This window comes from Pteronotus mesoamericanus, unplaced genomic scaffold, assembly GCF_021234165.1.
Source record: "Pteronotus mesoamericanus isolate MK-2021 breed Mesoamerican mustached bat unplaced genomic scaffold, CSHL_Meso_final contig_73, whole genome shotgun sequence".
Lineage (NCBI taxonomy): Eukaryota > Metazoa > Chordata > Mammalia > Chiroptera > Mormoopidae > Pteronotus > Pteronotus mesoamericanus.
The window spans coordinates 11776405-11791715 of NW_026555245.1; the positions used below are offsets into that span (position 1 = coordinate 11776405).

At 36.6% G+C, this 15311-nt stretch overlaps 1 protein-coding gene across 1 annotated transcript in view; it reads left to right on the top strand.

The window, feature by feature from the left end:
• TRPM6 (transient receptor potential cation channel subfamily M member 6) overlaps window positions 1-15311 on the top strand; it is a 130094-nt gene that overhangs the window by 58804 nt on the left and 55979 nt on the right. Inside the window, exons 15-20 of the mRNA XM_054583304.1 lie at window positions 2142-2228; window positions 4127-4395; window positions 5452-5680; window positions 7508-7660; window positions 11711-11857; window positions 14592-14720. Coding sequence (XP_054439279.1) covers window positions 2142-2228; window positions 4127-4395; window positions 5452-5680; window positions 7508-7660; window positions 11711-11857; window positions 14592-14720 — 1014 coding nt within the window. The remainder of the gene's footprint in view (window positions 1-2141; window positions 2229-4126; window positions 4396-5451; window positions 5681-7507; window positions 7661-11710; window positions 11858-14591; window positions 14721-15311) is intronic.

Consider the following 15311-nt stretch of genomic DNA (forward strand, 5'->3'; position numbering starts at 1 on the left):
TAAAAGTATTTGCTATATGTAAGGTACTGTGCTGGCATTCTGGCCTGGGATGAACATAAAAATTAAGAGTTTAGAAACTCATAGAGGAAACAGATTTATGAATAACTCGACATAATACAAAACAGAATATAACATGTACTTATTGACATAGAAGTAATGTGATAAGAAAGGTTAGGGGGAGAGATGACCGGTTCTTTCCTTCCTTTCGTTTTCTTTTGAAAATAGAGAAGTCTAAAGCTTAATAGGATTAGATCTATAAACTCATGGTAGTCCATAGTCTGGAGATGACAAATTTGAGACAAGTGTGGGGATTATATTGAAAGATGCATGCAGAATGTACTTAAAAATACATGTTTTACTTATTTTTCATCATAGTTTTAAAAGTCTAGGAATATAGAATCAGACTTGTTAGTTGATTAGCAGAGAAAACATTGTTTCTTAAAAGTGCCTTTATAGATCAGTAAACTGAAGAGACTAATTGTTATTAAAAGATAATGAAAGTGTTAGGAAGATAGGTTGGGGCATTTTTGATTGCGAGAAGACCAGAAACAATGAGAGGCACAGCGCTCTGGATGTCAGGCTATGTTTTTGCTGTGACAAGGCAAGGAGGCTTTTGTCATTGGAGAAGTGCCAGGAGGTTGTGAGGAACGAGACTGGAAAGGTAGTTTGAGTTTAAGATCACATGAAGAATGCAGGATATCAGGCTGCTATTGATGTTTATTTATAAAGAATAAGGTGAAGTGAAAGCCCAACTTGGCTTTAGGAAATGAAATTACAAAAGAAAAAGAAATCCAAATCTCATAGAGAAAATGTTTTTTATTTAAATTTCAAAGACAGAGGGATATACTCGAGGTGTCAGCTTCTTCACTGAGACAGAATACATGCTGCTGTGTGGCTCCCAGTGGCAGGACCGACTGTGGTCTTGGTGCAGGCCAGCGGGCAGCAGGCCAGGTGCGGGCCCGGGTGCTCTTTACAAAAAAGCGTAGGGAATTACCCATTTCTGATTATTTTCTAGTGAAGAAGTACAGAGTTTATTGTGTTGTCTAGTAAATCACAGAGTTACAAATACATGGTTTGGAGTCAGAGAGATCTAAAGCTGTACCTCTGTTTTGCTCATTAGTACCTGTGTAATCTTGAGCAGGAAGCTTAACTTTTCTGTATCAGTTTCTTCATCTATAAAATGGGAATAATAATATTCCTTTTTAAAATTTATCAAAAGGACTAAAGAAAATATTATCTGAAAAGCCCATAGTTCTGTTTTTTAAAGAGGATATAGAGTAACTCATAATAATAATCATGATTATTAATAATAATACTATTAATTCTCTATCACGATACTAACTTAAGTATTATATTTAAAAAGTCTTGACCACATTACTTTTAATGTCTAATTTATATCCATAAAACATAAACTAAAAATAAATAAATAGTTCAAAGCATATGGTTTGTATCATAAATTCTTATTCTAGTCCCTTTATGAATGCTTTTGTTTTTCTTTCTCATTGATGAAAGCTTCATGCTCATTAGCAATGAATTAGTTGTTGTGCCTAGCCACTGGAATTCCAATGGTGATATTATATAACACGTGGAAAAATTCCATAACTTTCTAACTTAGCCTTGGAGCTGTTTGTGAATGGGAACTTTTTCTTATCAGAACTATGTATCTTTATTGCCTAATCTGAGTTTGTTCCAGGTATAGAACATCCATTGATTTCTAATGGAATTTCCACATGGAGAAAGAATGCAGATTTGTAATAGGGAACAAAAGAACACAGGTTGGGAACTCTGGAACTATTAGATACAACAAGAAGTAGATTACCTTAAAAGACCATTCTAAGATGTTAGGAAATAACAGTGCCATTAATAAGAAGTATATCATGAGGGGCATTTTTTTGGGTCAGTGTGTAATTAACTTGATTAATGATTAATTACTAATCATGGAGGAGAGACAACCAATGGATATTTGGTAGCACGCAATATTATATTTGGTTTTCATTACTGTCTAGAAATAAAATGTTAAATGTTACCACTACAACATTCCTTTTCCCTTCCTGTTTTATTTTAAAAATAAAATAATGTTCAATATATGACAGAGAGTGATCAGCTTTGCTCATACCTTTTCCCAGCCCCCTCTTCCCCAGAGATGCGGCTCTGGAAATAGAAAAGAATCTGCAGAAAGCACGCTGCATTCCCAGTTCATCAGAACTGCCCAGCCTTACAAACTCAAGGTATCATTACTTATTTTTAGATTTGAAAAAAAAATTGTTCTTGCATATTGAGACAGCTTCTTCATTTAAAATCGGAAAAAGGGAGGTACAAATAGAGGGACCACTTACAAGTACCATAAACAGATGGTGCAAATCAAAGCATAACACAGCTGTCCTGTATCAGTGAGCAAAGGCCCAGGACAGACCACTGGGACCTGAATAATACCGGGGTTGACGCTTCATCCTGCCTTCCTTGTTCCAGCTGCCACTTGGTCCACATGGTGACTCAGGAAGTCAGTTTATGGGATGGTATGAAAAATGTAATAATTATTAACCCAACACCAAAACTTCCTGAGCCTAATTAGATGTGACTACTTTCTTATTCTCTTTTACTTCTCTTTCAGATTACCATTTTGCATCTTATTTTTTCCTTTTGAGGATTTCTTGAAATTAAGTTTAGCTTAATGTTACAGTATGGCAATGATAATGTGCGCGCGTGCATGTGTACAACGTCGTTATTCCCCCTCTCCCCATGCAATCTCAGTGCCAGTTGCCTCTGGGGATGAATGCATTGCTCAAGAGTTTTTGTGTTACTGGTTCCTATGTTGCCTGAAAGAGCTTTGCTTTCTATAGCTCCTAGAATGAAAAGATATTTTATAAAATTACCCTTAACCGTCATCAATGAATACAAACTTCCTTTATTTATAGAATTAGAGGAAGCTTATTACAATTTTTGCTATAACTCACCCCCCTATTTAATTAAAAAGAATAATTATTAATCTTATTATATGCCAGGCATTATGCTGAGTACTTGGTTGAATTTGGGGTGCAGATGGGTTGGAGGAAATATAATGATGACAGAGATATGGTCCCACCCTCCCCAGAGTAATAACCATAGTGCAAGTAGGATGGGTATTGAAGTTGAGACTCATACACAGTGTTACAGAAGAACTTGGGGGCTAGAGAGTCTCATTTGAGGTGAGCAGTAAAGGATGGGTTTACCAGGTGGAAAATGGTGTTTCATCGTTACCCATAGCCATCAAAAGAAGAATGTAATCAGAATAAAGAACGGAAACTTAAAACCAACCTATTTGGGTATGTGTTGGCAACACTAGTGACATTTTTCTAAGTGGATAATTTATCTATTTGTAAGGTGACGGAGCTGGTTTTTTAAAAAAATTTTTATTTATTTATTTATTAAATAGTTGTCATTTATCCAGTGTGTTATTTCAACCCATTCCCTTGGGAAATGAAAAGTTGTCATATAGTTAGTTAGTGGCTCTATTTCAAATGTGTCGTGTTTTAAGTTGAACTAAATGAACTTTGTGTTTATCTCTGGTTAGGAACTCTGGAACTATTAGATACAGCAAGAAATAGATTATCTTAAAAGACCAAAGTTTTGGTTTCTGGTTTATAAAGTTCTATTATTATTTTTAACTGGTCTCTTATTTATTTATTTAAATTACAGTTTACATTCAGTATCACTTTGTATTAGTTTCAAGTGTACAGCATAGTGGTTAGACAACCACTTCAGAAAACATTCCCTTGATTTTTCCAATATCTACCTGGCATCCTTCATAGTTATCACAATATTATTGACTGTATTCACTATGCTGTACTTTACATCCCTGTGACTATTCTGTAACTATCAATTTGTACTTCTTAATCCCTTCATCTTTTTCCCCCAGGTCCCCAATCTCCCCTCCTCACTGGCAACCATTAGTCTGTTCTCTGTATCTGTGAGTCTGTTTCTGTTTTGTTTGTTTATGTTATTCTTTAGAATAACATATGATTTTACTTATCTGTGGAATCTAAAGTTTTATTATTATTTCCATCCCTAGGATACCTGATGTGTTTCACTAGCTAGAACATCATGTACCTGAGCATTTGGAAACCACTTCTGTTTTATTTCCTAATAGGAAAAGTCTGCAGCCCTTCATAAATCCAGGAAGAAGTCAAAAGAACAACATATATCCGATGATTCTGGCTTTATTTACCCTTACAATGACCTTCTGGTTTGGGCTGTGCTAATGAAAAGGCAGAAGATGGCCATGTTCTTTTGGCAGCATGGAGAGGAGGCCACAGTTAAGGCGGTGATTGCTTCTACCCTCTACCGAGCCATGGCCCGTGAAGCTAAGGAGAGCAACATGGTGGATGACGCCTCAGAAGAGATGAAAAATTACTCAAAGTAGGAGTTCTCCCTTCACTTCATGCTAAACATCGACAGTTCTTAGAATGGTTAGACACTTTTATCTCCCTCACCTTAGAACTTGTGAGATGAGTGGCCCTGTGGCCACGCGTTTCATGCACTTTCCTATAAATAAAGTTCTTTGGGTATTTTTAAGGAGCATTGGGAATAAAGGAAAGAGAGATGACCTTCAAGTCAGGAGACTTGAATTCTAGTCCTAAGCCAGCTGTTTACTAATTGGGCAAGTCAGTTGACTAGATTTTGGGACTTTAGCTTCCTCCCTGTTCAGTTAATGATTTTGAAAGTCCCTCCCAACTCTCAAACTCCTTGATACTAAGTTAAATTAAAACCTGTGGTTTACTTTAAGTATCTCTCAAGTAGAAAAACAAAGAAATCTATTACATATTAAAGAACTAGAGTGAGACAGTAGAAGATAAAAAAAATTAGAAGTGTTTTTTATTAGAAAGTGTTATAATAGGAAGAAAGGGAAGCTGGAGTTAATAGAAACAAATTTATAGTTTTGGTTTAAAAACTTCCAGAGAATGACAGCATCTATTTTTTAGAGAAAACAACCTCCCAGAAAACTCCAGAAAATATCTCCAGGCCTGCCTTCCTCCTTAAGTCATCTATGTACTTTTTAAAATCTTAAAAAAAAAGTAGTTACACAGTTTTCCTTAATTTCCTTGAGTCAGAACAGTATTTTCTGTAAAAAATTCTGTAGGAGGTCAATATTAGGGAGCTCCAAAACAAGCTATACAGAGCCAGTTTTGTGGTGTGAAGTGGCTTCTCCCCAGGCATAGCTCAGGCATTCCTGGTGTAAACCGAATTCCACATGCCACAGTGTAAGTAAGCCTTCCTTCATTCCTTCGGGAAAGGGACAACAATTCATTTCCTGAGCAACGATTCCTCTAAAGTAGCTTCTGCGAACCACGATTATTAAGTTGCTGTTTGCTCTTTTGCGTCAGTCTTTTTCTGAGTCTCATGTGTAATCTTTGAGAATGTTTCCGGGGCTCTCACCTGCATTTGTTTTCACTGCTCACCACTTGGTCATTACAGACAGTTTGGCCAGCTTGCCCTGGACGTGCTGGAAAAGGCATTCAAGCAGAATGAGAGAATGGCCATGAAGCTGCTGACCTATGAACTCAAGAACTGGAGCAATTCTACCTGTTTGAAACTGGCCGTGTCTGGAGGGTTGCGGCCTTTTGTGTCACATACTTGTACCCAAATGCTGCTGACGGACATGTGGGTGGGGCGCCTGAAAATGAGGAAAAACTCTTGGTTAAAGGTACTTGACTTGCTCTATAGAGTTTACTATTAGTTTAGTCTGAAGGCCTGTACTCTTGAGTTCATTTTTCCCTTGTTCCAGAGAGTATTTTCAGAAAAGCAATGAACATCTTTGATTCTCACAGATGAGCTGGGAGCTTCCCAGTGGGACCCGACAACTACTTTATCTCCTATTGCCACAGCTTCTTTCACAAAGTGAGATAATTGTGCCAGCCCTTTGTGAAAAGTATCACAAAGGCATACTCACGAAGGTTGCTAGAAGATGTTAAAAACATGCAAAATTTTGTTAGTAGTATACTTGTCTCTGATAATTATAACAGAAGTAAATGAGATTTTTTTAAGTGAAATTTTGCTCATTTTAAGAATACTGATAATAAACTAAATAAAATTAGCCATTTCTATTATTCTGTTCATTCAAGGTCATGTTTCAGGGAATAAATTGCTGATTTATAAAGTTGCTCTCAAATGCAATTGTTTACACCTCTGTCTCCAAATTCTTCTTTTCCATTACAGTTTAGCCTCACCTCTCATCTTGAATTATCAAGAGTAATTTAGTTAACTACTAATGGCATTAAACTTATGACATTAAACCTCAGCCTACAGCTTTAGGCTGTGGTTAAGCTTAAGAAGGGCATGTGCTTATGAAACTTGGAAAAAAAGGGATAAAGTGTGATCTTTAAGAACTCCATAAAACTTTTATTTTTTAAATTTTATTCTTTTTAGAGTTATTAAAAATACAGTGTTTCCCAAGTAAAATGGCTATTTTATTTTTGGTGAATGCACTATAGAAAACACAAAGAATAAAAGATATAATATATAAAATATGTAAAGGAGCTTGTGCATTTTAATCCCACTAATCCTATTTCAAAAATAAGAGAAAAGTCAATCATAAATTATTCTGCGTAGTTCCTGTGTGTGGACTAAGGGATGAGTCATGTCCCTGGGGGACAGAGTGGGATACTGTGAGACTTCAGTCTGCTACCTCAAGTAGTGTGCGATTTAAAACTTATAAATTGTTTATTTCTGGGATTTTCCATTTAATATTTTTGGACCGTGTTGACTGTGGATAACTACAACCATGGAAAGTAAAACCATGGATGGGGGGGGGGGATTATTACCTATATATTTTAAAACTTTAAAATGTACATATGTATATGCATATATATTTTTCTTTACTTTTTTTTTTTAAAAAAATGGTGTCATGCTATATTTTCCCATTACTTGCTTTTTTTCACTTAATCTAACTTGGATAACTTTTCATCATACACAAAATTGCTTTTGTCTTTTAAAAAATTTTTATATATTGATTTGAGAGAGAGAGAGAGAGAGAGGTGGGAGAAAGAGAGGGAGAAAGAAAGATCAATTTGTTGTTCCACTCATTTATGCATTCATTGGTTGCTTCTTGTATGTGCCCTGCCTGAGGATTGAACCCACAACCTTGGTGAATCAGGACTATGCTCTAACCAACTGAGCTATGCAGCCAGGATGCTTTTGTTTTTGTAATGGTCGTATAGTATTTCACTGTTAGATTGTCCCACACCAGTTATTCCTTTATATGTGTACATTTATGTTGACACCATTTCCCCCCTATTACAAATAACCCTGCAACAAACATCCCTATCCATATAGGCTTGTGTTTATGAGTATTTCTGAGGGAGCTGCTTCTAGAATGGGAATCATTGAGTTAAAAGTATGTACAGAATCAGTATCAATTGAATTGGTGATGAGTCTGACATTTTGTATGCACTAAAATGTTAATTTTGTTATTTGAATAATGCTGAACCTTGTTTAACCCCTGCTATGTATTTGGCTTTGTTTTCTTTTAAAGATCATCATAAGTATTCTTTTACCTCCCACCATTTTGACATTGGAATTTAAAAGCAAAGCGGAGATGTCGCATGTTCCCCAATCCCAGGACTTCCAGTTCACGTGGTATAATGATGACCAAAACCCCGGCAGCACCAAAGAAAACGCTAGTACGGTCAGTGCAACATCGTAGTCGACCGAGTCTTGACTGTGACACAAATGCACACACACAAAGTCAATGTATTTGACAATTGTAATCACATTATAGAATGATCAAATATAGCATGTATGATAAATCTAATTAGTTCCCATGTATGATTAAGCAAAATATCCTTTTTGTGCCTCACAGCACAAATCACAGACTATTATATCTTTACAGCTGCTTAACTTTTCATATTTCTTTGTGACTAGCAGAATATTCCTCTAAAACTACAATGAAGAATGCCTCACATCCTTAAAAATCTTGAATTGTAAAGATGCAGTTTAGACTTTTCATTGGTCTTTACTGTTCTACTTCAATTTTTTCCCCCATTTTTTTATATTCTTTGACCAAGTAGTTTTGCTTGAGTTCCCAGGTGTATACTCTTTCATGGGTAACTTCAACTACTTCTCTTTCCACCCATTTTCACTGGAGAGGCTTCAATATGCTGTCTGTGGGTATATATTTATTTTTGTATCTCAATTTGTATCATTGCTTATAAGATTATCATTTCCTGTGAGGCGGTATAAACATCTCTGGTACTTAATACTTGAATCAGGCATCTTTAGCTAGCATCTTGGTCTGACATGCTTTTTTACTTATGTGGTGTTTGTTATAATATTAAAAAATAATAGATAGGTATTCCATGGAAAACAGTTACTTATAAATTTGTGATTAGTTAATGTCTTAGCCAGATCAGTTAAATATTTTGACTGTCATGCCTGTTTGAGCTGAGAATGCCTTCCCTCCCTTCCCTCCCTCCCTCCCTCCCCCCATCCTCCCTCTGTCCCTTTCTTCCTTGCCTAAGCCTGATAGTTCCATAGACAAAATAACTTTGCCATGAGAAAATAAAATCTTTCTAGTTGCTAACCTCTTGAAAGCATGATTTTTGGTGATGTGAGCTTTCTTAGGAAAAAAGTACAGCAAGATAGCAGAATGGATTAACTAGGGGAAGAAGAGGAACCTTTTCACTGGAGGTCACTAGGTGAGGATTAGGGATGGGAGACTGTTTCAAGATTGAGGTGGCCGTTGAACTGTGACTTGAGGTTATCGAAAGGGAAAAGAGCATTTCAGTGGGAAGGAAGATAGTAAGTAGGGGCCCAGAGGCAGGAAATGCCAGGTGTCTATGAAGCATCCTAAGTTGTATGGCATGGTTAGAGCCAGGTTATGGTGGACATGGAACAAGGAGGGAATATTCATAGGAATGGCTGGGAAAAAGAGTGAGGCTAGATCCTGGAGACTCTTGCATATCCTATGAAGGAATATTTATTCTGTAGGTAATGGTGAGCCAGTGAATCTATATGACCAGAGAAATAAGGTGATCTGAAAAGTAGGACAATTATTCTGCCTCCAATGTATAGGATGATGTAGCAAGAAGACCGACAGGAGAGAATAGGCTAGTGCAACCATCCACGGGAGAAGTAATAAGGGTTTTATCCAATGGGCATGGAGAAGAAAAGATTTTACATGAGTCAAATAGGGCTTGACTATGGGACATGGGCAAGAAGGAGATAGCAAATATGATTGAGATGTTGATGGTTAAAACGAGACTGTCCTTAAAGGAACACAAGGATGACTGGAAAAAGAGCAGGTTTCAAGGGGGAGAGATGAGCTTAGTCTTAGACATATGCTAAATCACAATAAAAGTATTTTAAAAAGTTGCATAATTTATTTTTATCAGAGCACCATTAAGTGGAAATGGTGATTGTAATACAGTGGAAAACAGACATGAATTGTAGTAGAGCTGATTGTTGTAGTTATAATTTTATTCCATCTGCCTGCTGGTATCAGATTCCTGTTTGAGAGAGAAAAAGAGGAGGACAGAGGGAGGGAGGGAAGGGGAGAGGGAGAGATATTGAAATTTGAGTAGAATAAAAGCTAAGAAAAATATTTTCGTTTACCTGATTCTTAGAGGAAAAAAGTCTGGAATTAAATTTATATTCCCATGTTTATCATGGGGGCTGATGTCTTTGAATTCAACTCATTTAGGATCAATTAATACTTCATAATCTATACCAAAATGCCAAGAGTAATTAAAGACCTAATGAAACACTATTAGAAAAAATAGTAAGGGAGCCCTGGCCAGCATGGCTCAGTTGGTTGGAGTGTCTTCCTGTAACCTAAAGGACACCGGTTTGATTCCGGGTCAGGGCACATGCCTGTGTCGCCAGCTCCATCCCCAGCTGAGGTGCACGCAGGGGGCAGCTGATCCGTGTTTCTCTCTCACATGGCTGTTTCTCCCTCTCTCTCCCTTCCCTTCTCTCTTGAATGAGAATAAAATAAACCTTTAAAAAATAGTAAGGGAGATTATTTAATAGCAAGGTCATTACTTAAATTGCTTTCTGGGGTCTTTCTGCAATGGTACTTGTGTAATTAAAATCATAATAAATGATGACTTTGTAATGCATTCTAAGCTGTTTTAACTGAGGGCTGGTTCAAACCTGTCAGGAACCAGGTCCGTTCCTACGCTTCTAAGTCACAACCCCACCTCTGCTTCCTGAAGTGATGTGAATGCCATTTACATCAGGCACTGATGTAACCCATCTAGATGCTTGAAGCCTCAAAAATTGCATCCCATCTAGATGCTTGAGGCCTCAAAAATTGCATTTTCCTACAATTATATGGACAACAAGCAAAACTTGATTTATTCCTTGGCTTGAAAAGTCTTCAGGGTCTGACACTTCAGAGAGAGCTTTGGTGGATGGGTTGAAGAAATGTACTGGTACGGGAACACTTCTTTCTTTTTATTTAATTTAAAAAATCACAAAAGTAATGCATTTCCTGCTTAAAAAACCACACAAAACCCTATAAAACAGGGTGAAATCTTGTTGCCTTCTTTTTCACGATTCTAAGTTTCCTCTTAAAAGCACCCAGGCTATAGGAGCTTTTTTCTTTTCTCTTCTTTCTTCTTAGCAGATATTTATTCTATTTGTACTTGGAATGATTTTGTATACATATTGTAAAGTATCGGTAGAGATTTGATAATATAGTTATTACCCAGATAAACTTACTTGATTCTGTGTTATTAAGGGACATGACCTATTTTGTTGTTTGTCTGACTTTTTAAAAAATTAAATGTATTGGGGTGGCATTGGTTCATAGGGTCATATAGATTTCAGGCATACATTTCTGTGATGCATGATCTGTATATTGCATTATGTGCCCACCACCCAAAGTCAGATCATCTTCCATTACCATATAATTGACCTCTTTTACCCTTTACTAACCCCCTACCCCCTTCCCTCTGGTAACCACCATGGTATTTGCATGTCTTTCCCCCGTATTTCCAAACTCTGTTCTCTGTGGGCACCTGTGTAGTCACATTCATGCAACCACTTCTCTGCCACATAGATACTCATTGCTTGTCATCTGCAAGGGTTAATCCCTTTGGGCTGACACATAATTTTTGAGAAAATGATGAAAGATTTGATGCTTTCCCTAGAAAAATGCATGTACAACATAAATACTTGCATATGGTTATAGGACGTTTAAGGAACTTCAGAAGCCCAGAGTCCATGAACTTCAGGTGAACAACCTCTGGTATAAATGAGAGGAGAAGCTCTCAAAGTCAGAATCCTAAAACTAACGCTGTGCTCAACTTCCCTACAAATTGGAAGAGATGCACTATCAATGTGTCCATTTTGTTCTCCTATATTATGCAGATAATTATATTATTGGTTATTGATTTCATGGGGATTTTATGAAATCCTTAGGTTCCAAATACTGATGAAGGAGATTAAAAAGAACAGGAACAGGGACAATTTAAAAATCTTTGGTAATACCCTTAGTGTGAGTAGGTTTGATTATTAGAGACTCAGCTTGCATTTCAGGAATACTCTGTGCTCCTTATCTTGTCAAAGACTTATATAATACATGTAGTTTTTTTCCCTTTAAAAAGTAAGATTATAATTTGGCAGGAGGGTACCCAATTAATTTCTAATATATTATATGCTTATAATATTTTGGAGTATTTGCATATGTTGATATTTTAGTTAAGCCCCTGACAATAAATTGTTTATTTTACAGAAAGTCTGTGATACGGAAAGGGGCCCTGATGAGAAACTAGATGAAAATCAGCACTTTGCTTTAAAGAGTGGTCCTCAAATCCTTCCACTGACCCGGAAAGTCTATGAATTCTACAGTGCTCCAATTGTCAAATTTTGGTTTTATACGGTTGGTTTCATTGTTGGCTTTATGATTGTTAATAGCTAATGATAACATTGATAATGATATGCCTGATTTGCCAACTTCTGATAAAATATAGAATTGCAGTTAAAAAGATGGGGGGAATGGCTAAAAAGGTAGGAAGGAAGCCTGGAGGGAGGTGAGTAAAGGTTAGAACAGATCTCCCCAACTTTAGGAGTGAAAGAAAAAGGATTTTTCTCTTCCTTGAGTGCTTTCCGTTAGCAAGCTGAGACTGAGCATTTGAAGCTTTGTGGCACAATAAAATTAACAACAGTGCTTATATAATTAAGTGATGGGATGGGTTCTTTTTTTTTTTCTCTTGGGCAAAAAAGCAGTTTAGTCAGTTTTTTTCTTTGTAGGAATAATGTGTACTACAGATTAAAAAGGCAAGTTTTATTTTTGTTTTCAAGACATGTTTATAAATATATAGAGCACAATAAAATTGTAGGAGTTTAATTATATGAACAAATACCAGACCTGCTTTGGGTAGTAGAGATACAGAGAAAGTATGAACTGTACTTGAAATGTATTGAGTGCTTTTCACTTTTATTGAATAGCATTATTTTTTTAATGCTTATTTATACTTAAATTGCTCATGGCTAAGATTTTTTATTTTTTATTTTATTTTATTATTTTTATATGACCCTCACCCAAGGATATGTTTATTGATTTTAGAGAGAAGGAGGGAAGAAGGGACAGAGGGAGAGAGACATGGATGTGAGGGAGAAACATCGATGGGTTGGCTCCCTGTCAAACCTGTGACCTATTTATGTGCCCTGACCCAGGATCAAACATGCAGCCTTTTGGTGTATAGGATGATGCTCCAACCAACTAAGCTACCTGGCCAGGGCAAGATTTTATGTTTTTAAAAACATTTGAACTGTCACTGTAAAATGATATTTATTTGAATGTGTTATATTTCAAAATATTTGCTTGCTCAGCTACACACTAATTTTGTATACTTATCGAATAAGTACATAGCTCTGAATGACTTTCATCTGTTTTCAGAAGTCAAATCTCCTTTCAAATATTATTTCACCATTTTATGAATATGTAATAAAATATTCCAGAGACTCTGATAGTAGCTCTGAGAGAATTTTAACCATAATCACATCATTGGGAAAAGAATATTCACGTATTTCTTTCCTTAGAAATGTACAACTTATGAACTCTTAGAGACACGAGCAAAGCTAAACAAATAGAACAACAACAATTGCTAACAAAAACAACAAATAAGCCAGCCAGATCTGCCCACCATAACAGATGGTGAACACAGGCATTTTAGTCTTGGCTGTCACAGTGCTAGGTTATGGCAGGTGTGCTTTATGGAAACAGTGTCTTATTATAAATATTGTGATGAAAGAGCAAAAATGTAAACATTTTCAGGTTTTTTTTTTTTTTAGAAGTAATACCATCAGTCTCAACAGTGTTTTAGTGTTTTAGTGTCTGGTCACCATGAAACAGTGACAAAAATGTAAAACATGACTGCCTGGTAGAACAGACTTATTAGCTTATGTCCCTAAGAGGTTGTCCAATATACTCAGACACTGAGACATGGACCTAGGGAAGTACAGAATTAATAGACTGTACCTTAACTTTCTTATATGCTTTTCTTCTACAGCTCTTTCACTGATAGGCAGTATTTTCAGAAGTGGTTTCAGCCATTCTCTATGTAGAACTAAACTTAGAAGACTGATAAGACCTAGGTAGAGCTCAAAAAAAAAAAAGTGAGAAATATGGATCCAAGTTAAAAATAATATGATTCTTGTGAGATAAACAGACATCTTCACACCCACCCATTTTTCTCTCTACTGATCTGGGATTTTTAATACAAGGGTTGATCAGCTAGCATTGCATATTGTCTCTGAAGCTATTTAAAGGGCTGCACCAACTCATGCATTGTTGGCGATCATGGAAATTGGTAAAGCCTTTCTGGCGGGCACTTTAGTAATATGTGTCACAGTTTTAAATGTGTGTGCTCAGCTATTTTACTTCTGGGAATATACCTTAAGAAGATAAAAATGTTAGAAGAAATAACAGGGCTCTTAACACTATGTACATATGTATTGTGTATTTACTGTGTTTTAATTCTTTGAAGAGTTTGAAAACTTATGTTTAATATACCCAGGTAGTAATTAAACATATTCTTGAATGTCAATCGTGTGTCAGGCCAAGTGCTGAGATAAGAACATCAACAGTCTTTAGTGTATTTAAAGCTGGACAATACTTTCCCACTAACCAGAATGTTTTAATCAACATAAAAATAAAACTCCCAGCAGCAGTAAATGCCATGATTTATTATATTTGAATACAGGCACCTATTGATGCTACTCATTTGGTGAGCTTGGCACACACGCGTTTTTCATGTTTAAATGCGGGGGAAGGTGTATGATTCTCTCTTGGCTTGCTGTTAGTTTGAAAATGCCCATTCTGGAATGTGCAGCATTCCAGAAATTCTGGTCAGGACAAGATCGTGTCCCCTTCCCATACATTTGAAAACAGTGATTTTCACTCTTGCTATTCAATCCTAGAATAGAAAACCAGATTCCTGTGTTTTCCTTGATATTAGGTAAACCAATAATCAGAGGGCCGTCTCTGTCATGTTTTCATGTTATCTTGTTGAAGTTCACATGTGTATTTCTCTTCACCTTGGTCCTTGTGTGCTTGGCCTCCTCCATTATGACCATCACTCATGTCCAGGGAATGTGTGTCCCCCTCACAGATGATGTATTTGGCATTCCTCATGCTCTTCACTTACACTGTGTTGGTGGAGATGGAGCCGCAGCCCAGCGTGCAAGAGTGGCTCGTTATCATTTACATCTTCACCAATGCCATTGAGAAAGTCAGAGAGGTGAGCTACCCCTTCTCCGTTTGTCTTCTGCACATCTGTCTAGAGGTGTTCCGGTCTCTGGTGGTGAAAACGGACAGGTCCGGGGTGAGGGTGAGACGGACAATGCTGACTCTGATTTGTGTGCTGCAGGAAGGGCACCGAGGAGAAAATCTCTGATTGTAATCCTTTATCCTTGCCAAATACTTTCTTTTGGTTGCTACTCTTTGAAAGCAGCTGTCTTCAAGGACATCTTAGTGTGTTTATGAGTCCTGAAGTGATGCTATCTAATTTTTATTAGACCCTCCAACTTTTTGATTTCCTGGAAATGTTTTTTTTAAGTAAGATTGATCTTCATAGCCTAGCATTACTTGTATGTTATCAGTTCACCTCAGAATGGCAAATAAGTGGTCAAAGTTGTACAACAGGTAAAGAGTTTGTTTATAGCTTTTGAAAGATTCTGCTAAATACCTTTGAAAATTGAAGCTGAAAATCCCTCTGGGGCAAGTAGTCCAAGGAACAAAACAAGACAACATTTTTTTTTTTCCTTTGCAATGAATCACTTAAAAAATATTCCCATGCAGTTACAATGTAGTCACATCCAGCTATGACTTA